Source organism: Scophthalmus maximus, chromosome 17, assembly GCF_022379125.1.
Source record: "Scophthalmus maximus strain ysfricsl-2021 chromosome 17, ASM2237912v1, whole genome shotgun sequence".
NCBI classification, from domain to species: Eukaryota; Metazoa; Chordata; class Actinopteri; order Pleuronectiformes; family Scophthalmidae; genus Scophthalmus; species Scophthalmus maximus.
Window position 1 is genome coordinate 4986485 of NC_061531.1, and position 24376 is coordinate 5010860.

General features: G+C 45.2%; 1 protein-coding gene across 2 annotated transcripts; it reads right to left on the reverse strand.

Moving 5' to 3' along the window:
* Positions 1-862: 862 nt before the first annotated feature.
* Positions 863-5588, reverse strand: LOC118289260 (prostaglandin E2 receptor EP1 subtype-like). Of its 2 annotated transcripts, XM_035616114.2 has the most exons (4): positions 5190-5588; positions 4402-4496; positions 3038-3951; positions 863-1924 (listed from the first exon to the last, which is right to left on the reverse strand). In XM_035616114.2, the coding sequence occupies exons 1-4, from the start codon at positions 5207-5209 to the stop codon at positions 1649-1651; spliced, it is 1305 nt and encodes a 434-aa protein (XP_035472007.1). In that variant the 5' UTR covers positions 5210-5588; the 3' UTR covers positions 863-1648. The 2 variants fall into 2 exon arrangements, with proteins under 2 accessions (XP_035472007.1, XP_035472008.1); XM_035616115.2 differs by lacking the exon at positions 4402-4496 and having other exon boundaries at positions 5190-5584.
* Positions 5589-24376: the final 18788 nt, after the last annotated feature.

Genomic DNA, 24376 nt, shown 5'->3' on the forward strand with positions numbered 1-24376 from the left:
TACTCAGAAAGAGACAGAGGGTTACAATGGAGATTCTGTCTGTGAGATGACGACGCGTGATTCTGAGAGAGATAAATTCAGATCACCACGGAGACCAGAGATTGGTGGGTTTTTGGGACGCCATGCACCGACCACTTGTTGATCCGTGTGACGAACCAGCAATCTCCTCAATATAGGGCTCCTTGTTATAAATACTTCTGCTCAAGACATCCATGGTCTCCGTCTTCCTGAGTCAGCGTGCACTCCGTCAGTTTTATTCCATTACATACTGTATTTTGCCTTCTTGCTCCACCTAACAGCACCTCATTCAGTCATTAACACGCTACACTGTGTCTTGTTTGTTTAACCTGTAAAAGACAGGAAAGTAATAATGACATACTGTGTTATTATGAAGGGGATCTACCAACTGTATATCCAACCCACAAATAGTCTGGGATATTATCCCTCGTAAATTTTCAACTTGATGTTTTTATAGTTGGGTTTTGGATTGAATAAAAAATGTTTTAATTGGTTTTTGAAGAATTTTATTACATTTGGAAAAAGACAGGTTAGCTGTTTCCCCTTGTTTCCAGTCTTTTATAGGCTATTGGCTTGTGCTTGCTTTTTATTTACTGTACAGTCATATGAGGCTTATCTTGTTATATATCTCACTGCAAGAAAGCAAATCAGTGTAGTTTCTTAACTGTTGGACATTGAATCTAAATACAAACGCTACCTGTTCACTGCTTCCTATGTAATTGAACCCCACTTTATAAACATGTCTTTACCATTCACTCAGCCTTAGCTATACTCTGCTGAATATAAACATCAACCTTACTGAGACAAATACCAGTTCGCCATCAACTATAAACCAGAATGAGAATGAAACATTAACACAAAACATTTATTATGTAATCTTACATTCACCTTTTTTAATTAGCTTTTTAGTTTCACTTCAGTCCCCAGACATTCAGGAGAAATACTGTGGCAGCATTCAAAAACACACAACAAAGATACACACACACTCGCATATCACAGCTTCACACTTGACACACACGCATGTACACACACACACACACACACACACACACAGACGCACACACGCACACACGTTTTTCACATCTTCAAGCTGAGGTAAGAGCACAGCCTTTTCTTTTGCTCTCTAGTGTGAGCAATCAGTCATTGAGCATCTAGTCACTGACTTCTACATTGTGTCATTGAAGAAAACAAAAAGTACATTTACGGACAAATACGTTTGACAGGAGATGTTTGCCGTAAGACGCGATACAGTCTTTACTCATCGCACTGCTTCCCACGTTTATATTTACATCTGCTCTCATAGAGGGCAGGCTGCCGTGCAAACATGTCCACTATACGAGCCATGTTGCATTATGATACACACATCATTAGCAGTTTATAATAAGTTGGGGCGTTTTTCCCTTTGGTAGCGTAACACTGACTCGTTTCCAATTTTGAACCACTTTATACATACTGTACAAACAAAGGTGGCCTCATTCCCACATGCAGAGAAAGCGATCTCTGTTCCATCTGGGATTTTTTAAGACTGGAAGCTGCCAGGTTCAGTCCTGATCCAGGTGGCAAGTGACCGAGCATCCCCTTCAACAGAGAGAGAGAGAGAGAGAGATGCCATTTTCCCTTTCTGCCGCCCTTAAATCTTATTAGCGCTGTTTTTCTCCGAGTTCTGAAAGGAGCTGACATCCCAGCGGGTGGAGCGAAAAGTGCTTCCCTTGAAACTGGCCTGCTTTTTGGTGATGCGGTAGATCTTCCTGAGGATGGCCCGGCGTAGCAGGATGTAGACCCAAGGGTCCAGGATCTGGTTACAGGTTGCCATCCTGACGCCCGTCACCATCAGCCCCCTGTACGTGTCTCGGTCGCTGCTCAGGGAGCCACTGTAGGAGCGCGTGGCTGACATCACTCCAAAGATCTTTAAAAAAAGGCAACAGCTTTAGTTTAATCATGTACCCTTCTAATACACACAAAGCAAAATAATAAAAAATAAGATATTGATATTGGGCTGGGTGTTTTGGTTGGTCTAAAACTTGACAGCATTATGTCTTTTTCCAGCTCACACCCTGAAGAGTCTGTGGCACTCTCTGTAGTGTAACATGATTATGAGTCAGAACAGTTATGATCCAATAATAGACACGGATGGCATCATATTTATAATGCTTCCTAGTTACTTAGCAAATCATATTGCTATTTATTTCCTGAGTGTTCAAAATAATATTTGACAAACATTCACAACACTTTAACAGCTAGTTTTGCTTGTCTGTTGTGCTATAAAACATGTCCATTTGATGATCAGTAAAAAATTGTGTTATCCTCGGATTCAATATTTCACCTACATGTACAAAATGAAACGCGGAATAACAAGACTTTTCCAACCTTAGATATACTTTTGGGCAATTACCATGGCAGACAATGTTGCTGTAATGCAAAGCCCCTTTTAGTTTTTACCATTCAACATTGGAACAGTTAATAATGATACAAACAGTTTATGAAGGGCTACTTAGCATTTTGTCCAATGGTAATCAAATTTTATCTGTAAAACCTTACCCAAGTTCCCTTATTAACACGCAGTAAACCGCTAAAGTACTGGCCGGTCGAAGGATGGTGGAGATATTTTAGCTTCATCTGTTTTGAGTGAGCAAATATTTCAGTCAATAAAACCTGCACGAACATGAATAATCTTTGTCTTGTTTGAAGAGAGCACAGTACTGCATTCCTGTGCCTTACATAGAGTTTTAGGAATTACACTTTTATTTCATACGCTTTAAATGGAATACATTAATTCTGTCCTTAATAACAGTATATTATTTATGATGGTATATTGACAAGTTTATCTACATTTTAAACATAAATCATAGATCATATGATATTAAGAGTAGCCTCGTGATTGCCTGACATTTGGAATATTTTCCTTTTCTCCATATGGCACTGATCCATGATTTTTTTTTATAAACAAGACCCAAATCAAATACCTTAAAATATGCCTTTTTTAATGTGGACAAAAAAAAGTTCTTGAAACCAAACTCACCAGCAGAGGGCTCCAGCAGATGCAGGATGTGACCATAATGCCAACCAGCTGCACCACCATCTCCGTGTCATGAGACCTGGCGGAGCGGCGTTGGGAGCACGACCTCTTCTTTAACCGGGCTCTCACTAGTGTGATCCCGCTGATGGTGTTGCACACAAAGGCCGCGGCCAGAGAGCTCAACGCCAGCCCAGAGAACAGCATCACGAAGGCCAGATCCGTGGCTTTAGTGTCCTCCATCACCCTGATGAAGCACCACGTCCATGGGTACTGATAGGTGTAGGCACCCAGGCTGAAGAAGGGCAGGAGGGCCACGCACAGAGCCAGTAGCCAGATGAGGGTCAGTGCCATTTTCGTCCGCGCCGTGGTCACCAGACGTGCGTGCAGCAGAGGCCTTGTGACGCCCAAGCAACGCTCGGCAGCCATGGCACAACCCAGGAAAAGTGGGCACAGGCCGAAGAACACCATGCATCCTCCCAGGAAGAGACAAGAGGCATCGGGGTCGCCCCTGGAGCTGGAGGCAGCATCAGGCGTGGACCCAGAGCCCGCAGAGTATATTCTCAGCACGAGGGCCCCGGGGATGACATGTCCAGCCAGGTCCGTGGCCACCAGGGAGCTGGCAAAGAGCAGGAACGTGGCCTTGGACCGGCGACGGAAGCGGTTGTAGGCCTTGGCGAGGATGATCAGGGCCACCACGTTGAACAGGATGCCCAGAGTCATGGTGAGGCCCGCGGCGGTGGGGTTGCTCGGGGGCAGGGTGGCGTTGCGCGCCACGGCCTCCACCTCAGGCTCCTGCACCATGGCGGTGTGGTTGGAGGGGGGGAAGGAGGCAATGATACCCGAGGAGTTGTAGCGCTGCATCGCCAGCATCGCTACCCGGCTCTGGGCCTGATGTGGTTCGTCTGGCTGAGAAGATACTGAGGGGGAAAGGAGACCGGATCAGCAAAAACAGACGGAAAACAGACTGTATGTTTGTATTTTATATTTCACTCTTTATTTTTATTTTTCATTTTGAGAAAGAGACACTTTCCACTGAATGACTGGCAGCTCTGTGTCCACTGAGGGATTAGGGCTGTCATATTTTAACATCACCCAAGATTCATAGTGCGGTGACATTATAACTAATGTACAAGGTAACTTTTTAGCCAAAACTTTAAATACGCGCCCCCTCCCCCCCTTATTCTTGCTGTCTCTCTCTTCCTCCGAATAATTTCTGTACAGTCCTGAACAGGTTTTAAACATATGATATGAACATGATTTTGTTTTTGTAATGTTGTCGTCTCTTAGGGTGAGGAAGTCTCCTCAGAACAACGCAGCTCATCTTTACAGAGAAAATTATTAGCTCTGAGCACTATCTGAGGTCTCACATTTTTTCTCTTTCTCTCTTGACACGAGGCATCTTGGGAGAGTCTGAACAAGTTCTGGCAGTTTCTGTTGACAGCGAACACTGCCGCACACATTCCTTCAAAAAAAAAACATGCAGTTACCAAGATGCTGTCACCACATTAAACCATTAAAATTAAAATCCATGCAGCGGGAAGATCACAACGAGTCGTAGAGGCGTATAGGGACCCACACACTAAATTTAAACTTCCATTATTAGAAGACCTTGGTGATCAACATCAGGGGAGAGACCTTTAAAACATGCACATTTTATAAAAGTTGCTAGAAAATATGAATTCATATCTAGGGTGACTTTTAAATTGCATTCAGAATTGATCATATACTGTAACAGTGTTTAATGTTTTCCTTTTCTTCTCACCATGCCCTGATTTGAATCTTTACCCATACAATTGTTCTTTTTTGTATCTTAAATATTGATGGCAATTTTTTTTACTTACAGTTACTTATATTTATTAAAATGTATTGCTGTGTACACCTTCCATGTAAGAGCATAGCATCTCACTAAACATATAATGAGGATAGTACATGATGATACTGTACACGCGTGACAATGGCAGCCATGGCATCATCTCTGTAAACGCACACATTTTAAAGGAGCATTTCCCCTATTAACTATCACGCTCCTGTCATCGATATGACAGCTGTTTGTCTTCCTTTTTCCCCCTTTTTTTTTTGGTTGTCAAACGTTTAAATGTGGATGTTACTCCAAGAAATGCTACTCCCCAAAATGAAATGAGGGCATCCAACCCACCTTTGGAATAGGACATCCATGTAGATGATCGGGGCCGCCGTGGTTGTGACAGTTGACTGAAGCCATGGAACACGTGAGGGTCGTTCTGGATGTCCTGCTGCGTTGCACCAGAGTTGAGCAGTTGGCTTCACCTGAACCGTTTCCTCATTATGCAACACACACACACACACACACACACACACTCAGTGCAGAAGAACTCTCCTCTCGGTTGCGCAGCAGCCTTCCCGCCTGTCACGTTTGCGCAAGCATGTCCTCTGCCACCGCGTCTGCGAGCGCGCCGCGTTTTATACGCCGGAGCTGCACCGCGCGCACATTCCCTCTGGGTGTCCCGCTCGGTGGAAAACAACACAACTTCCAGGCAGCAGCACCAGCAGCAGAGGAGACAAAGTGAAAGGGAAGAATATGAATATTTAAAGAGATGCTGCCTTGTCCCCCCCCCCCCTAACCACCACTTGACTCCACCTCACCAATAGTCTTTAAATATTAAGCCAATCACAACAACGACCTGTGGTGTAAAACAAAGTGCAGACCTGCCCCGGGACTCCAGGAAAACGCCAATCCACAGATTTACACTTTTATGAGCAGTGATTAGGCTTTTCAACGAAAAATATGTATGACTTCATATATAATAGCAGCTTTGAGCAGGAGTTAAAAAGAGACTGATCAATGCCAGATTTGATTCTGATAGAAGTACAGTTTGAACCCCTGTATTAGATCAACTACTTCTGTTAATTGTTTCGAAAATTAAAACACTCATCTGCACAAAGGACCTCAAAGGACCTGTGGTCAGCTCCATCGATGCGAACCAGCTGTGCTCATGCCACTGCAGACATCTCTCCCTCTGTCTCTCTCCCAGTCTGCAACTGCAGCTGTGCATGCAAAAGGATTCCCCCCCCCCCCCCAGTGCTCCAGGGGAGACCCCACCAGGGGGCTGCTGCATGCTGCTGGTGCTTGGGACCTTTGTATGGATCATCTTAGTATAAAAGCAAACTTGCTCACTTCAAACTGGTAAAAAAGAATATCCCAAGATCTGTGATAATCTTACAGAAAGAATAAACAGATTACTGCCACATCGGATTCCCATCATCACCGTATCTTTGCCTTCATCTGAAATTCCTCCTGTTCTTGTTTCACTGTCACCATATGTCAAAAGAGCATAAAGTCATGTGGGGAAAAAAAAGATCCCGATATGTACACAATGCAGCTCTTTGTTCTTACACACACACATACACACACACAAACACCGCACCTGTGTGTTGAAACACAGTACAGGGCAGTAATGGAAGGACTGGCCCGTGTGTGCCATTTACTCATGATTTATATGTGTGCATGTGTGTGTGTGTGTGTGTGTGCGTGTGCCAGTGCAGTAAGTTTCATACAAATAAAAAACTCTTTTTGAAAGCACACATTCAAGTCCAAATTGTACATTGCTCTGTGCGAGTCTGTTCCCACACAGGCAAGTCACACAAAGCTCTCGCCAAAGAGTCGGCCAGAGGGCCTTTAGGGGGGCTGGTGGAGCCGCGGCGTTTATTAGCCGAGGTTAATGCATCCTTGTCCGGTTTGCTATGAAAACCCAGGGCCTGGATAAAATTAACACCTGATCTGGCAGAATGGTAGAACCCGCGGTGCTCACGAAAGGAGGAAAAAAAAGGGGGGCATCTGGGAATGTGATCTGCCGAGAAACACACACCATTAGGATTAAAAGGGAGGAAGTGGAATAGAAGGCAGGGCGCTCTGCAACAGAACAGAACCACTAAAAAACAAATGATGTGACATTTTAGAATGACACAACAACAGGAACCTTTTTTTTAATATAGTGACATGAAAAAGGTCAGAGGTGTCCAGGCTGCCCCTCCACTGTGTCCATGTTTGTCCCTTCCAGGATTCGATTTAAGAATTCAGATTTGACATAAATCTCTTTCGACTACTTTTAGACAGTGACGCTTTCCACAAAATCAAAAGCTACCATGTTCGGATCAAAGTGAAAGGTGAAAATATGCGATTCCCTCGGCAACGAAGAACTTTTTCCCGCGCCGAGTGTGTGTGTGTGTGTGTGTGTGTGTGTGTGTGCGCGCCACTGCCTGTGTGTGGACACAATCCTGGAAAGACGGTCGCCGTGCAGCTCACGCCAAATAGCTTCACAGCGTGGCGCGGCGGTTAACGTGCTCCTTTTGACGTCCCCATTCTTTCCCTCCGTTTCGTCGCTACACATGGATGCTATTTACTTGTGGGGCCGCGTTGATTGCTTTTTTTTAATGTGCACCAAAGGGACACGCCATAAAAACTGCGAACCGCACAGCAAAACAGCTGTAAATTTGTTTCTTTACGAGAAGGTTTTTTTGTGTGGTGTACACCGCGCCGGACAACGGCGTACGGTGCGGCGGTGCGACAAATGTTCCCCTAGTTCTCTGAAAACCGCTCTCACCCGGCGGGGACACCTCGAGAGCACAATCTTGTCTGGGGCTGAACTTCACATGCCTCGTGCCTTCATTGCACAGGAATCTGCACGCTGAATGGCACTGCCCTGGGCTCAGAGGCAAACTACCGGGCAACACCGTCCGTCGTGGAAAAGGCCACGTGCTCTGGCATGGGGTCACCGTGTTTGCCGCATTTTGTGGTTTCATTCAAAAGTCAGCGGCCCTCAGTTTCACACTTTCCACTTAGCCAACATGTCGCACCGCTTGTCTTGCGTAACGCACACACATTCACGGCCCGGTCAGACGCGGTCTTTCTGCAGTTCGTGTGTCACGCCCCTCTCTGGATTTCTGCGCGAGAAAAAACGGCCCCAAATCACTCGAGGATCTATTTGTCGTAAACCCCATAATTGCCATGCCTTGAGTGCAGACATTCTTGTGTTACTATATTGTTCAAGTGTCTGAGGGAAAGTGGATTTTGACAACACGGGTCAAAAGTTGATTGTTATTTCTTGTGCTGCAAAAATCATTTTGCCCAAAAATGATTTGTTTTCTCAGGCTCAGAGGGCCTGATTGTAACTATAGTATGCAATATAATAAAGTATAGTATATATATATAGTATTTACTATATACTTTATGGAAAGCAGAGTGAGATACATAAAGTAATGCTTTCAAATAACCCACTCCTTCCGACTACACAGTCCTGTGAAGGCTCACCCCGACATCTTCTCGACTGACCGCATCCAGTGAAAATACATGTCCGGCTCTCCTTCCTGGCAGTGTGGCTGTGGGCCCTTGGAAGGGGACAGGAGAGAAGAGGCGTGAAGACGAGGAGCATTTTTGTTTTTTATCAGAAACCTCTGCAGAACTGCAGAACGACTTTGTGTATGGCCGAGCGGTGTGTCGTCATTTCTGTGGAACCAGCTCCTGATGCTTTCAAAACAACCTCGTCTCCGGCATCAAATACTTGACTTGTTTGTTAAAGTGCTGCACTGCTGATAACAGCATTACACCATTCCAACTCGTGTTCCAAAAATAACAGTTGCTTGCACATGAAGTTAAAGTGGAAACTGCCGGACATAACGAAATGTCTACTGTTCCAGCCACTCTTCCTTTTTGGACAAAGAGCTGCTAATCAATAAGTGAATATGTCTGTCCCAGAGTGACATGGGCACGAGCAGCAACCTTCGCGCATCCCCTTATGATTGACTTCAATTCATGAATCATCCAGCTTTACTGTGGAGGTAGATTCCTGCGAAGTCTGTCTCAACACCATTGGAGATGGGGACTCATTCAAGGGGGGCTGCCGTCTTGTGAGAAAAAAACAACCTTCTGAACATATGACTGTACAAGTGACCGGGAAACTGCAGCGCTCCTCGCGACAGGTTTGTCCCAGGAGCTTGGGAACAACTTACCGTCACAGATGCACGTGACATATGCCAGTGTAATATATACAGCATGTCACACAAACACACACACTGACACATTGACAAAAAAGGCCTTTAGTCACACAAGTGTACGTCGGCCTGCAGATGCTGGTTATGGATGACTTGTATGGGTCAATACATTCACCAAGCACTTTCTTTGGAACAACTGCTCATTCGTGCATTAGGCCAGTCAGTCATGTGGCAGCATTGCACTGGACTAAATGTTAGAGATTCAAGTCAGGAGGTTCAGATGTTCATATCAAACATCAGAAAGGCAACAACAGCCGGTCACCGAGAACTCAGGCCCTTCCCTGCAGCAGTGGAAGTAAATGAAGCCTTGAAAGCTAATGCGAACAATTCCTACAGGATCCTTTTGCTGATGACTTACATGTGTCCGTGCAAAAGGCAGCGCAGGTACAAATTGTGTTACTGCACCCTCTGATGCATTATTAGGACAATACTGTACGGCCAGAAGTGAAACTGTGTGCTGCTGTCTGAACGGTGAGAAAGAGGCGAGTAAGGAAGTAAAGGAAGCCGCGGGACTGGTTGTTAGGAGGTAACGAGATAATGACCCAAACATTAGAAGGGAAGAGCACCAGATGATTGATGAAGAGCAACACGGTCTCCAGACTGAACCCCCCCCCCCCGGAGCGGGTTTGGGATGAACTGGACCGAAGGGGAAAGCAAAGAAACTACCAGGGCGAAGCATTTAACTCGTGGAATCTGCTGGGACAAACTTTCTCAACAGTGTCCTTGTTTTTAAAATCCTCCAATTGTTCATTTGTTCTAATTCCAGAAACATCAAGATATAAATTTAAACAACAGCTGGGAAAATGCATGTGTTCTTCAACTTTTCACCACCACCGTATACTGTAAACGGGCGCACATGATTATGCACAAGCTTGTCCGCATGAAATGAATAATAAATAAATAAAATATTCATTATCAACAATGGATCCCGCGACTGTGTAATATGCTTTCAGGGACAAAGCTCAGACAAAACCACTGTACATTAAATGTTGAACAGAACCAGCAGTGGAGCATGTAGCAACTTAAGAGCCAGATATTTCCCCCCAGGAGCTGGTAGAGACCAAAAACTACTAAAACAAAAAGGGTGAACATGGTCTCACATTTATGTTCAGTGTCCAAATGAACACTTAGACACAAGAGAACACTTAGACACAAGAGAACACTTAGACACAAGAGAACACAAGACAAATTTAAAGTTGCACACGCTCTCACATCACCATCACAAGTTTTGATAGTTTCTTTGCAGTCACTTTAAATTGACAACACAACCTGTCACTTTTCGGTTAGTATCATCTTTTTTGTTTGACAATACACTGCACTCTAAACGAGGCGCGCACATTTGGTTTGCACTGATTTGTCTGTCTTTGTCTTTTGAGTTACCGTGTCTGCTGCGTCGTCATCCTTCCTGGTTTGGCCAAAAGATCCGACTGAGGGTGGGGTCGACTTAAATGCTCAGGCCCAGTAATTGGACCGGACCAAGAGCTGCAGTAGCATGGGGAGGGAGAGAGGGGGGGTTCTTTGTGTAGAGTTTTGATTTATGTCTATGTTAATTCCCCCTGTGGTTTCAAATTGCTCTCATCAGCCAGTGTATATTTCTCCCCCTTGGCTCATTTGCAAGGTCAGTTGTGAGTTAAGTCTTGTTTTCTTTGCAGCATTTTTGAGTTTCTTCATTTATACTCAGTTTTGCTTCGTTTTGGATTCCTTTGTATTTTTTGAAATGCTTTTTGGGTGAAACGAAAACCCATTTTGTGACTTCATCCCGGGTTCGTCTGTCCTTTGGCTGCCTGGTCCCTGACAGTGAGGTTAAAACACTTGATTTGTTGCTCTCTGTTTTATCCTCTTCTTTAACCCCTTGGTTTTCTTGTCATTGCATCGTGCACATTCAGACCCGTCAAAAACACGGCCCCTGTGCTGCTTCCCGTCCGCACTGTACAGTGCACTTGGCTCTTCCCAATACGACCTCCGCTGCTCGAATGAACAGTAGCCACTGAGCTGCTCGCATTATCATTCCTCTCTTTCACCGAGCGTGTCAAATGACTACACCACTTTCTTGACTCACCCGAGTGTGAAATGGAAACGGAAGCCACTCGTGTTGTATGAATGAAATGAAAACTCATAGTTTAGCGAATATGAATGTGAAACATGTATCTATATAGTGTGTGTATGTGTGCGTGTTTTGAAAAGGCCATTTACAGATAGAAAAAGATCTTGACACACAACTCCTTGTAATGCTGAAATTAATTTCACACTTCACACCTTATGGCAGTTATGAGAGAAATAATGTTGCTTGACGGATTTGGCTCATGGGAAATTAATCAATGTAATTTCTGTTGTCAATACGTGCTATTCAGAAACTGAGTTTTGAAAATACACGCCATCTGACAGAAAGGGAACCCGCGCTCATCAGCATTTTTCACTCTTTTCGCAGAGCGTTTCTCTTTCGGAGAGGAAACTCTGACTTCTCCTCCCCGTCCTAAAACACACTGACATGTGGCAAGCTGAAGCTATTTCAAACGTCACGGGTCGTATCCCATCCCCAGTCTCTTCCCTGGGCCGGGGCATACGTCTTATTCCCACTTGTCCTTGCCCATGACTGTCTTCATATTGTGCTAAATTGTCGGAGCTGGATGGTGTTTCGCTTACCTCAGTCTCTCCTCTGGCACGAGCGGAGGCTGACGAGGATAGAAAGGCCACTTTCAATTCCAAATGCTTTTTTCCCCCCTAATCAGTTGGTTCATAGGAAATCCTGACATGATTGGTTGGTTCATTGTGACATGAGGCTCAATAAATGTACCGGGCTCTTGTTTTTTGTTTTTTTTGCGAGGCATGTTTATTAGGATTTCTTGTGGTTATCGTGGTGTTTAATAACCTGAATAATTAAGCATGACCGAGGTGTGAGTGCAGTATATAAAATGAATTCCCTACCATCCTTAAATCTTATTAAACCTGATTCCAAAGCAGTTTCAGCCTAGCGCAACAAGCTGTAAACACAACACTTTTAACTTACTTGTCAACAGTTGCTTGTTAACACATTCAGCAGACACAGACTGACACAGCATTCTTCCGTTTTCAAGCTTCTGGTCACCTGGTGTGTGTTATTCTAATATTCACCTATTTTTTTCCTGCAGCTCTGTTTTTGGTCTCCACCAACTGCTGAGACAAATATCGTCTCTGTAGCGGCTTAAAAAGCTACACTTTGTCTACCAGCTAGCCGTTTGGTGTCAGGCAGGTGTTGTTCTTTGCGGAAAGTGGGGAGAGCGAACCGAAAGCATGAAGTTGTTGGTCCGAAAAATCCCCCAAAAAGAGCTGAAAGACACCAAACTGCTAGGCTGCTGAGGAGACCTGTAAAGTCGGATTATTTCCTATGCATTATTATTATTATTTTTCATATGCATACTGTGACTGAACCCTTTCACAGTCCACATAAAAATGCATTTGATCCATTGTTTATATATATTCATATATTGCAAGAAACAATTGTATCTCAATCAAGAGTATATCATTTCCAAAAAATGCCACGTTCTATCAAAAAGGGGAGAAAGGCTAATTAAAAAAGAAGTAATAGAAAATTTAATAGTTTATACATCTCCACTTCAAATGCTTTCTGCTTAAAATGCTGGCAGGTTTCACTCGGCTTGTGCTGTGAACGCTGAGGAGAGACCTTTAGGCAATCATGGGAAAACTTTCACTCAAGTGTAAAGTCCAAACTGTCTGTCCTGTGCAATTACAATTTTTTCTTCACCCTCAGTTTTTCCACATGGTAGTCGAGTCACTTGCTGGACTCCTGGTGTGCAGGGGCTTAGATCTTGCCAACACCAATCAAATGTAAGAGCGAAGCAGGCACGCGGAGCTGAGACTGGCAACCACAAGGAGCTGCCTTGACAGGCGGGGGGAAAGTTTGGTAATAAGCTCTAATTGGATTTGTTAGGCGGGTGTAATCCCAACAGGACGAGGTGTTAAATAACGTAGCACCCAAATATGCTCTGCGATACCCATGTTTTCGAGATCATCTGTGAAATCGGGTTACGGCTACATCCCTTCCTACTCTGACCCGGTCAGCTCCACTTCACCCATGTCGGATCTTTGCTTCAACGCTGAAAAGCGCTGCTTCAATACAAAGTCCCGCAAAGGGAATCGCAGTTTCTTTGGATCAAATTTGTCACGGAGCAGCGTTGGATCTACCGCCGCTTGGCGCGCGCATTCTGCCCTTTAAGTCATCTCAAATCATGTTTTCTGTCCTGCCTCGTTAAGGGGAAAAAAAACGGCAAAGTTTAATTGCTAATCCCTTTGCTGCTATAGAAAAAATGACAGCTGTGCGCTGGCGTCGGGCAAATCCAAACAAGTCCCGGTGGTCTGCTGCATCGGTGCGCTGCCGCACCGTCAGTGATCCATAGAGGGCTTTAGCAAAAACCCGCTCTGTGCGTCTGTCAACCGGATATACAGAACCGCTGCATGCATGTGGCCGACCTGACCTCGTAGTGGCTACCATACATAACCTCATCTGTCGGTTCCTTTGGGTTAATGTCGGGTTAATTGTGTTACAGCGCCACTTCTTTCAAAGCGTTCAACTGAATTGGGGGGACAGCTCCTCAGCGCTCGGGCCACTTCGGAGTCAGCGAGCCAAAGGTTTGAAGTGGCCCTTGTTTGTTTTTTACGACGGGAACACACTTTGCCTGTCCTGTACAGCGAACCACACCCAGTGAGGGGGGCCCACGGAGGCCCACAGACACGGCTTGTTAAACAGTACAAGTGCATGTTCTGCTTATCAACTCCGAAAATAGTTTTTGTTTTGAATAAACATCACTGCTAGGAAACGGCAAAATGAGAGCGGCCTCCTCTTTGCCCCACAGCATTACAATTAATGGGCGGTAGTTGTTAATTCATAGACTCCCTTTAACAACAACACATGCATTTACAGTTTGTAATATTATCCATCTGACTTTATGCCTATGTTTCGCAAGCAAATACAGCATGCGCTCTGCGTAAGACAGTCCCATTATTGTCTGTTTAAAAAAGTATTTCCAATGTTTTTGCGTTTGTATATATATATGGGCCAGTGTCCGCAAATATCATATATCCTGACAAGCATTTTCCAAAAAATCAGTGTTTTGGATTTTTTGAAACCTTTTCTTGCCATACCTCCTTGTTTTTTTTCCGCCCAGTTTCTGTTCATTTCAGAATGCTCTAAAAGCCAACTCATGGAGGTAGTTTTCAGGTCTATTTTCATGCTGCAAATTTGCCGCCTGGAGGTCAGGAGGAGCGCAATTCCCAAATGCGCAGCATGCTAGGGGACATCGGCCCGTCGGACGGATCATAATGCGCATGCAATTTCCCGGAGACAAAACGAAAACATTCGAACTAAACTGATTGTTCCTTCCCCCAAAAAGGTGCGTTCCATTTCATGTCCCGCACCACCTGAGCAAACCGCATCAGATCTGGATGAAGACGGAGGAGCAGATCTCGAGGAGTCTATACACGGCGGTTGTGTCAGCATTGTTCCGTGGAGGCAGACGGATGCTACTCCTTTGTTTTGTATGAGCAAAATATCACACCTTCGGTCTCAATAATCGTCACCCCATAACTCGAGCTAATGGAGCGAATTGTGCCTAATTATCTAGTTTACAGCACGTCTATAAATTCCCCCTTGTAGGCTCGACAGTGTTTACTGTCCCCGCACGACACATGAAATATGCCCTGAATTTCATGAACCGCTGTCTTCGAACCCCGACACCCGCAGACACCGAAGCTTTACCACCCAAATGCACTGTTTGGTGCCGGCGTCCTCGTTAAAGGGATCTATGACTACATGAGCTTTCTCGCCATCACACCTCATCACGCCGCATTCCCCCCCGAGGGCGGTCTGCCACAATAATGAGATGTACTCTAAAATATATATTTCTAATCATATATACAAATATTTCCAGTTTCTTTGTTGGACGTTCGTCAACCTATACCTCACTGTAAACTTGGTTGGACTGTATTTATTCAGCACTTTTTCTATTTTCTCATGGACCACTCCAAATGCTACAAGTCACAGTCACACACACACACACACACACACATTCACACAGCGCTGCCGTTTACCACGCTTTTTCTGTCACATTCACACACATTCATACACTGCCAGAGGGGCCGTCAGAGGCACTTTAGGGTTGTAAGTGTCTTAACCAAGGACACGTCAGCATGCCGCCGACCTTCCGGTTTGTGGCCAAGTAATTCAAAGTCGTGACACAATTTATCATAATCATGACGCAAATTTAAAGATTTGACAATATGACCCTAGAAAAGACGGTGGTCATGGTTTTTAATTACTGTACCACGACACCACTGCACGTTTAAGTAGTCAACATCCTGACTCAGCTTTTCAGTTTTGAATCCTTCTGAACTCCAAGTCACTTGCCGTGACTGCAACATTTGAATGTGCCCCGTCAGAACGCGCCGCGTCTGGGAAAAGTTAACATTGCCTAGAACAAGCAAATTTGTGTGAAAAGAAAACAGGAACACTGGTGCTTCAATAAAACCGCACATCAATTCGGAGATGGGCGGCCTCGGTGCCAGTTCGCTCAACAGAAACACACTTTCTCACGGAATTTCTATAGGCAAACAGTAGCATCCCGGGCTGATTCGACTTCGCTGATGCCACCCTGTTTATTCTATAGGATTGTTGCTCGGTAGAAAGGCAAGGACGGCAGGTCCTCCGCTAAGTGCGCAGTGGAATGTCGCTGTGGGCGCCGCGCTCACTCACCTACCATAATGTTTGTGTATGAGCGGCTGCATGTCATGTTAATGGCCAGAAACTAATTTAAATGTCAGAGTGTGGCTTGAACTGGCTGTTTTGGTTCACAGACTCATGTCCAAACCTCTCATAAAGGCCTCATTCACAAAGTGCCAGCCAGAGAGTAATGGCCTCTCCCGCCTGTGGCCTCCTCGATTAAGACCAGATGCTGCGGATTCTTCCTTCGGCAGCGCGTCGGCCCAACACAGCTCTATCTGTTCCATCGGGTCGTCTTGTAGTCGAGCGTACAAAAACTTTGTGCATGTGAACATTCGTACGTCAACTTCCTTGGGTTATTTCAAAAACGACAACAACAACGGACGAGACCATTCCGGCTGCTGCAGGCCGCGGCGAAGACGAGAGTTGGAAGTGGCGGCAACTTGTGGAGGTTTGAAGTCCAACAGATGGAATATATATGCTTCCACCGGTCTCTCAGTTTGTTGCGCAACTCATAGTCATCTGCTCTTATCAAATTTGCCATACCTGCATAGCACATATGCAGGTTACAGTGACATGGCTGGAAAATGTTCCGCTGCTTTTTTTTTAATTCATGTGTCCTTGGACAATAAACGTATCCAAATCCAACGGAGCTGGACGCAGCCACTAACTCTAGTGCAGCGGCATCCAAGACCAGCAGCGGCTTCCAATACAAATGAAAAACACTTCACACTGAAAGTGCTGTATTGATTTTTGTTTCTTTCCTTTCAGTTCGCTCTTTTTCTAACCTGAAACTACACAGATAATGCCATATGAAATGCCTCTCCGTCCTGGAAATGTCCACATTATGACGGGGTGACTGTGGGGGATTGCAGTTACCCCAAATAAGCTTGGCACGTAACATGTTGAACCCAAAGGAACTCACAGACAGAATTGAAGAAGAATGGCCTAGAGACTGGGCTGGGTGGAAGTTCCAGACTAGGCCAGACTTGGGGACAAATACGGAGCGGGCCGGGAACGGGATGTCCGGCCGGGGTCCGTAGACACAACAGGGAGCCGGGCGAGGGGCACAGTGCAGGCACGCAAGCGAAGGTGAACCATGAAGCACAGGGCAAACAATAATCAGGCTCAATATTGTGGACATTGATCTTCAAAACTCCAGGGCTTGGCCACGGAGCGGTATCACATGGGTGAGCGGATGATCTGGAGAAGTGTGGAGCGAAGAGCTGGGGGCTCAGATACTGCAGGAGCTGAGTTATACGAAGCAGGTGTGCAGGTGATTTGGCGGGAGCACGGATCCAGAAGACTGTGCCCAGCACACACACACACACACACACACACACACGCAGACTAGGATAAGCAAGAAACATTTCAACGGGAAAACGGCAAAAAAAATTCAAGGGAGCGAGAGAGGGAAGCGAAGGTGATACCTGACAGGTTTGATCAATATCAATTCCGCACACGTTCGCTCTTGTACGTTGGACTTTTGGGAAGGCGAAAAAAATAAAGACACCACCGCCTTCCACGCTTCCACGTACATGTGGAGTCACTTAACGCATCGGATCAACATGTGGAGAACTCCAAAGATTGACAGGCAAGTTACGGCTGTTAAGAAGAAGCCTGCCAATTCCCTCAGAAGTTTTATCAACCCGAGTTTAGGCCAAAAGTCCAAAACTAAATAATTCAAGTCCTTCAAAATGTGTTTTGATTTTTATTTATCTTCTTCTATTTGCCAAAATTTTCAGACAGGGTGTGATCAGTAACTTTCAAAGATTATTTACCATCAGCAAAACTTTATCTCGCAAAAGATAAATGAACCAAATATATTAATGGATTGAGCTTGCACATAAACAAAGCACAACTCTGAAAGCACAATAAAGACACACAACCCTGCGAATACTGTTCACTAACTCAGATCTGTGGTCCTAAATCATTAGGTGACTGAATATGAGCTGCAATGCATATATTTGTGGATGACAGCTGATGTTACTATCACGGGAGTAATAATTTGTGAACTGTGAACACCAGTCTGTGCAGTTTCTATGGAAACAGGACAAACAGCTGCCGTCGCCTGCGATGTGAGCTCATTGCTCGGCCACACCAGGTCTCAGTTGTCACAAAGTGAAACAATAACACCATTGGAAGATGCGATCGCTCCTTGTTCCCTCTCACTTTCCCCTGAAGTGGGCAAAACACGGTTTGATTCGCGCTCGTGCTCGGCCCCGTATCGTTCATCCAAATCCTCCACCTGCAGCGGTTTCCTCTTGACCTCCGAACACGGCGGGGCCGTCCGCGGGAGAATACCCTTTTGTCTTGGGCGCCATGGTCCAGCCGGCACTTTGGGATAGGTCCCGGATGTCCCATTGGTGCCGACTTATTTGCAGAAGGCCAAGAGCTAAACAAAAAGGGCCGTGCCTACACAGGAAACACTCTTCAAAATGCAGATTATATAAAAAAACCAAGAGTGGAGGACATGCTCTTGTGTAAGCATCTGTTGACCCCCCCCCCCCCTCCAGAAAGCTCAGAGTCCTCGCTCACTCTTCGCCGTTCCAGTTTGGGATGCTGCTGCGAAGGAGGCTGCAGGGACTTGATTTGTCACACATGATGTTTTGAGTCTTTGAAACTGGCAGCACAGAAGTGGATGACAAACCGGAGCAGCACAGTGTGTGTGTGTGTTTGTGTGTGTGTGTGTGTGTGTGTGTAGCGCAGCACAGTTACTATAGGTGTCACGGCAAATAGCAAATGACACGACATGCACCCATGGATGAGAAACCTCACATGCTTCCCCTTGGCTCAGTTACAGGCTCGCGCTTTGGTGGTTTGAAGCTCCTGTGGTCTCTCCGCCTCGCACGGCCGTCCTTTAATATTCAGGTCCTACGGGTGATTAGCACATAGACAGGATGTAGTTCATCCTTATAACTGACCTCAAACAAATACAATCAAAGGTTTTTTTGCTACCATAGATTCATATTGCTTTCCACAAGACTTGTGTCTAAAATCTCTCCCTGTTTACTTGATTGTACATCACATTTAAATTCTGACGCTGTGTAAACGTAGTGCCCCTCATCTGGAGACCATTAAGAGTCCTCGGCAGTGCTCTCAGTCGTTGTTGGGATATTTCAGTCTAGACCGAAAAAATTATGGATCAACCAACAATGCTACCAGCGTGCGTGAAAAAAACATGATATCCCCTTGAAAGGCTAATATGCATATCCACGTGTGAAGAGCTTCGAGACACTTGGATTTCAGTTCGCCTTGCAGACGCGGGGGCTTTGGCCCGTTAAAAGAAACGCACGTAAAGTGATTCACTTTGTGCAGTACAGTGTGGACTTCCAGTGAAACAGACGGCATTAGCTGCCTCCAGAGGGAATTGGTTGTTGCCTCCAGATGTTTTGTCTTTTAGTGGCAAATAAGCATATCCACTCGTGTACCAACTGGCAAAGGGGCTGCGAATGAGCTCATTTGCACAATCCCTTTTAGATGAGGTAATACTCACTGATGCAGTCTGCCACATCAGCATGCACCAGAGGAAGTCGCCACCGCGATCGTTTTCGGGCTTTTTCGCCCTGGATGGCCGCGGCGAAATCCACGTGAAAGACGGGACGCGGACGAGCGCAGAATCAAATAGGCGGAGAGAGAAAAAATATTAAGGTAATGATTTTTTAACTGCGGGGCGTTTTCCAAAACATTGGGCCCTTGTTTTGAACTCAGACGGGGAGAAGTCAGAGAGACTGTAACCTGGAGGAGAAAAACACATTCAAAGGAACATCTAAATCAGTCCAACTGGGAGCATAAACATGACTTGACTTGAAAAAGACGGTGCGGAGGAATCCCTCACACTCGGGGGCTGTGGGAGGCAGATTTCCATCCATCTCGGTCTTAACACATTGGAATTTAAACAAAGTCGAATGCTGAACTTTGTTCCTGCAGGATTAAGCTCAGCCAGTTGTCTGAATCATGGACCGGTACCAGTCCCCCCCTTTTTTTTTCGAGCTGGACGTCCGGTTCCGTCATGATTTTGAACAGAGGTACTGTCACCGCTCTGGTTGCTCGACTGTCAACACGCTGAGTTACAGTCAAAGTTTTCACCACCTCCGCTTTCACTGACTAAAATATGTAGCCCCTAATTCAAGATTCATGTATTCTAATTGCATTATTGATTACGAATAAATAAAGCTGGTTATTGTGTATCTAAAACATATTGAGTCTATTAGAACTATTACATCCATTTCATTTATGTTTGACTGACAAATATGCATCACATTAAGTTCATTAGTTTGCTTTTGTTGAATCTGCGCCATCCAATTGGACGGAGATTTTATTAGCAGTTAAAATACATCAATCTTAAATTGGAGGCCCAGATATTTTATTGATTCGGTTCGTCTGTTTGTTTGTTGGTTTGTTAGCAGGATTACCAAAGAAGTTATGGATGGATTTGCATGACAATTTAATCAACGACAGGTCTCGGCCATTGTAACAGGAGATTTCATTTTGGGAGGGATCCAGGTCCGGATCTGTAGCGAGTTTGTTTTTTCGTTTGTTTGTTTTTGAAGGATTCTTCACCACTGTGAGATTGGGCAAAACTTTGAGTCGCATCTTCACAAATGTAGGTCAGGCGGAGATGGGGATGCCAGTTTTGAGGGAAACCGCATGTGGGTGGGGCACTGCTCGGTCTTGAGTGCTCATGGGGCGCTGTGTCAGCCTGGTGACCTGTCCAGGGTGTACCCGGCCTCTCAGCCAATGTGAGCTGGGATTGGCTCCCAGCCTTCCTCGCCTCCCCGCGCCCCTCAGGGGATAAGCGCTGTGGACAATGGAGGGACGAAAGGATTTTTCAGATAGAAATAGAACGTTCCTGATTTTTATAAAAGACACAATGAAGTACAGTCTGAAGTGATGTAACCTCATTTTAATGAAGCCAGGGGAAACAGGAAGGAGGCTCCAAACAATAGACATTATATGGGGACAATACACACTTCAGACACACACTGAAGTGCCGACTCCATGGACATCTTGTGCTGCACAATACCTCGCGTCTACTAACAGGACTCCCGGCGAGGGCCTCGCTCGTAGTTACGTACAGAGACAAATAAGGGAGGGTCGGAGTTGTCACTCAACGCCTCCGTCCTTTGGCCACCGCGGAGCCAGATCAGAGACACGTTGTCCATAGTCCCAAGCCAAGGATCACAGGGAGGTTAGACGTGCGTCGGGAGAAAGTAAAAAGGAAGACAAAGCAGTGTGTGTGTGTGTGTGAGAGAGAGAGAGAGAGAGAGAGAGAGCAGTGCACATCTTCAGTCGCCTCGAAGGCATTAATTGCGTTGCACTTGTTGCTCATGTGAAAAGAATGTGTCTAAAGATGAAAAGACGAAAAGCAGAGTGAGAAGTTCAAACCCCGAGGCGCTCCTTTCTCACCTCTTCACCGCCAGCCAATCATCTGAGGCCCGTTTCCACGGCGGACACGCCCCTCAACCTCTTTCTGACGTGAGGAAAGTACGGTGGGCGTTTTTCAGAAGCCGTGCGACCACCCAAGCCATTCTGAGGAAGCGGACCAAGCCGTTAAAGCCGTAGGAGGACAATCTTTCCACAGAACAGTGGAAAGATGCTAAAGGGGTCAGCATATAAACAAAACATACAAACATCTTTCCGAAACAGACAATCCAACGAGCACATAAATCTTTGCACAGAGACGGGCCGGTTGCGTGGAGGCGCGGAAGTAAGCTGGATCTCTTTCCACCCCTGGTGCATTGTGGCACCGGGTTTTTCAGAGAGAGAGAAAAAAGAACACGCGGAATTAAAGACACAACATCTGTTTCCGCCGTATCGATTTCTGTATTTTCTGTAGACGGCTCATTGCAAGTCGGACAATGTTATTGTTAACAAACGATCCAAGAGGTTTTCCATTGGAGTTAGAGAGGCAAGGGGCCTGTTTCTTTATGCTGCCATGTTGTGTCAAGGTCTAAACGGAATGAAATGTAAAGAAATCAGCTCTACTCTAAGATCAAAAGCTGCTCCACGGACAGTAATCAGTGGTTACATATATATATATATATATTGTTAATGATCTAAATGATGGGACGAGCTAGGTTGAGTAAGCAAAGCTCAGGAAGGTGCTGAGGATCACATGGTGTTGCGCATCGTACACGGACATGTGAAGCGTATGATCTCCGAGGCCCGAACATGACCGGTGGCACAGGTCTCACACACTGCAGAGTTTCATTACAGATGCCTGACTTCAGTCTTCAACAGTCTTTTCCTTTTCTGGTCAGGCTGCAGCCTCCCTGTTAATGCACACAGCTGTGAAGCCTCACCAAAGACTGCATCCTCCTCCTCCTCCTCCTCCTCCTCCTCCTCCTCCAGTTCATAAAAACTGTCATGACGTAAAAGGGCAAAGGCCTCTGCATCCCGCAAGACATTCTTATAGTCTGGGGGAGCAAGGATAGAGGCAAAATACTGAGTCACACATTTCCAGTTCGGCCAACTTTTGGGGTCGTTAGACGGCAAGGCTGCGGTCGAGGGGTCAAAAGAATTCTCCTTTCCTAACTACTATCCCTTAACCCCAATGAAAAATGTCATGAGGTCGAGGGACGATGTGGGGGGGAGTTCGGAAAAAGAGAACAAATGCACTGACACATAAAATCACACGGTAGCATGAAAGGAACATACAAGGAGAGAAAGTCAAGCCGTTAAGATTGCAATTCAAAATCAGAATCAACGAGTCAGAGTAAATGATATTGAGACATAAGTAACTTGGAGGCCTGGGCACTTTTTTTTACCTTTTCAATCTATTATTAAGGAAAGACGTCTCTATTTTCTGGGTAAATTGAAATGACATTTACAGTATATATATATATATATATATATGTGCTTGTTCTCAAACATGACTCATGAGTGGACAGATCTGAAGAAGAAATCCGTATTTATGGATCTGGAACTTAGACAATCATGTGAGGATTTCCATACGCGTTGGATCGTGTCACGAGAATAAAACAGCTGTTCCGTTTTATCTCCAGTACACTCACAAAGGTCTGCCCCGGTGATACTAGAATGCTGCGTAACTCAAAATGTTGCTGTCAAAATAAATTCGCTAACATCTTACTTCCCAAGCTTGCAGCACCTTACGTCCAGACCGAAATATCTCAATAACTATTGGCTATTTAACAAAGTCGTACCGATGCAAGCGCTTGACCAGTCGCAAGAAAGTCTCAGCTGCCAGTCGTGACCCCTCAGCCCCGTGTTTATAGCATCAGATAACTTATCAAAGCCAAATTTATCAAAATATTAACACCGAAAAAAACACTTGGGGAAAAATGTGTTTTTTAAGGCCCATGTCCCATCCACTAACATGGAGGAGATGGGGTTTACGATCATTTTGCCATTAGTGGCCTTGTGTTGTCTGAATAATCATCAAAATGAGTTCCTGAACGCCACCTCAAGTCCAAACAACAACTCGGGAAGTCGGCCAAAATGTCGGCAGACAAGTTGCTGACGTAAAACTGTGGCTTTCAATGTGAACTTGTCAAATATGTGACGTTTGCTGCCATGCCTTTCAGGCCTAATCCTCTATCTCCGTTATTCTGCAAATATTGGCCGGAGGTGTCAAGGTGTGGTTTAAACTCTCTAAACACATTAATACAACACATTTAGTTTACAGCGTCCATGTTTTTGCCAAAGCACATGAACACACCGAAGTCCAAACAACGACTTCACAACTCGGGGAAATGCGACCTTCTGAGGAGCATTTGACCCTCTGCACAACATGACCCACACCTTCTTGTACTGTACCTTTAAATTACAAAATTATTCACGGCTACACACTGTTGATATTCGATTTAACTTTGGATGAGGTGCGTTTACATGTTGAATACTTTTTGTATATTCTTCGAAAATACCTTCCCCTCTTTTGTTGCCATATTTGCTCTAGGATCTTGTCAGTTTGAATAAACAGCCCGGGGGAGTACTCATGCTTTACCGCTCATCAATGTGACTATGTAACTGCCCAATAATAGATAGTAAAATGTCAGCACGTTTCCCTTTGAAAAATTTATTGGCTACAGCATTTGAACACAGATGACAATGTTGCTTGTCGTAAAAGTTTAATGAGCGACTTGATTTACTTTTAAGCAGGATGCTCTGATGTTTAGCAGCTTTTGCGAGGACAGAGAAGGGTGTGACACATGTATGTGGCATTTTACAGCTGAACCCCCCCCCCCCAACATAAACAACCCCCAAAATATACCCTGTCATTTGCAGCGTCACTGCTGTTGCTATTCTTACGACTTACTTTTCTGTTGGATTGACCAGTCCTGTTCAAAGTCACAACTATGGCATGTTTCCCATTGCACTGTAGAAAGGATCCATTACAGAGCCATTAGTTTATGTAATTTGTTATTCCCAGCAATCCTCACAATCTCGCCTCTGTTCAGCCCTTCCACTCTCAGGGGACCGACCTGCAGGTCATGTAAGGACAAGCAAGGCAGGATGAGCGCAGCGTCTGGACCAAATCCCTTTTTTTTTTCTTTTTAGTGGCTACCCTATAACTTGTTGTCACAGCGACAGAATTCCACCCGCGATGAAAATGAAACCTCCTTTTGTCCCAGGAAAACACT

Bases quoted from the DNA above. Each gene is read 5' to 3' on its own strand.
- LOC118289260 (XM_035616114.2), bottom strand. From the start codon at position 5,209: ATGGATGTCCTATTCCAAAG. The intron at 4,497-5,189 runs GTGGGTTGGATG...TTTTTTTTGAAG, and splicing joins ATGGATGTCCTATTCCAAAG to GAATGTGTGCGGCAGTGTTC. The intron at 3,952-4,401 runs GTGAGACCTCAG...TTTCCCCCTCAG, and splicing joins AAGAGAGAAAGAGAAAAAAT to TATCTTCTCAGCCAGACGAA.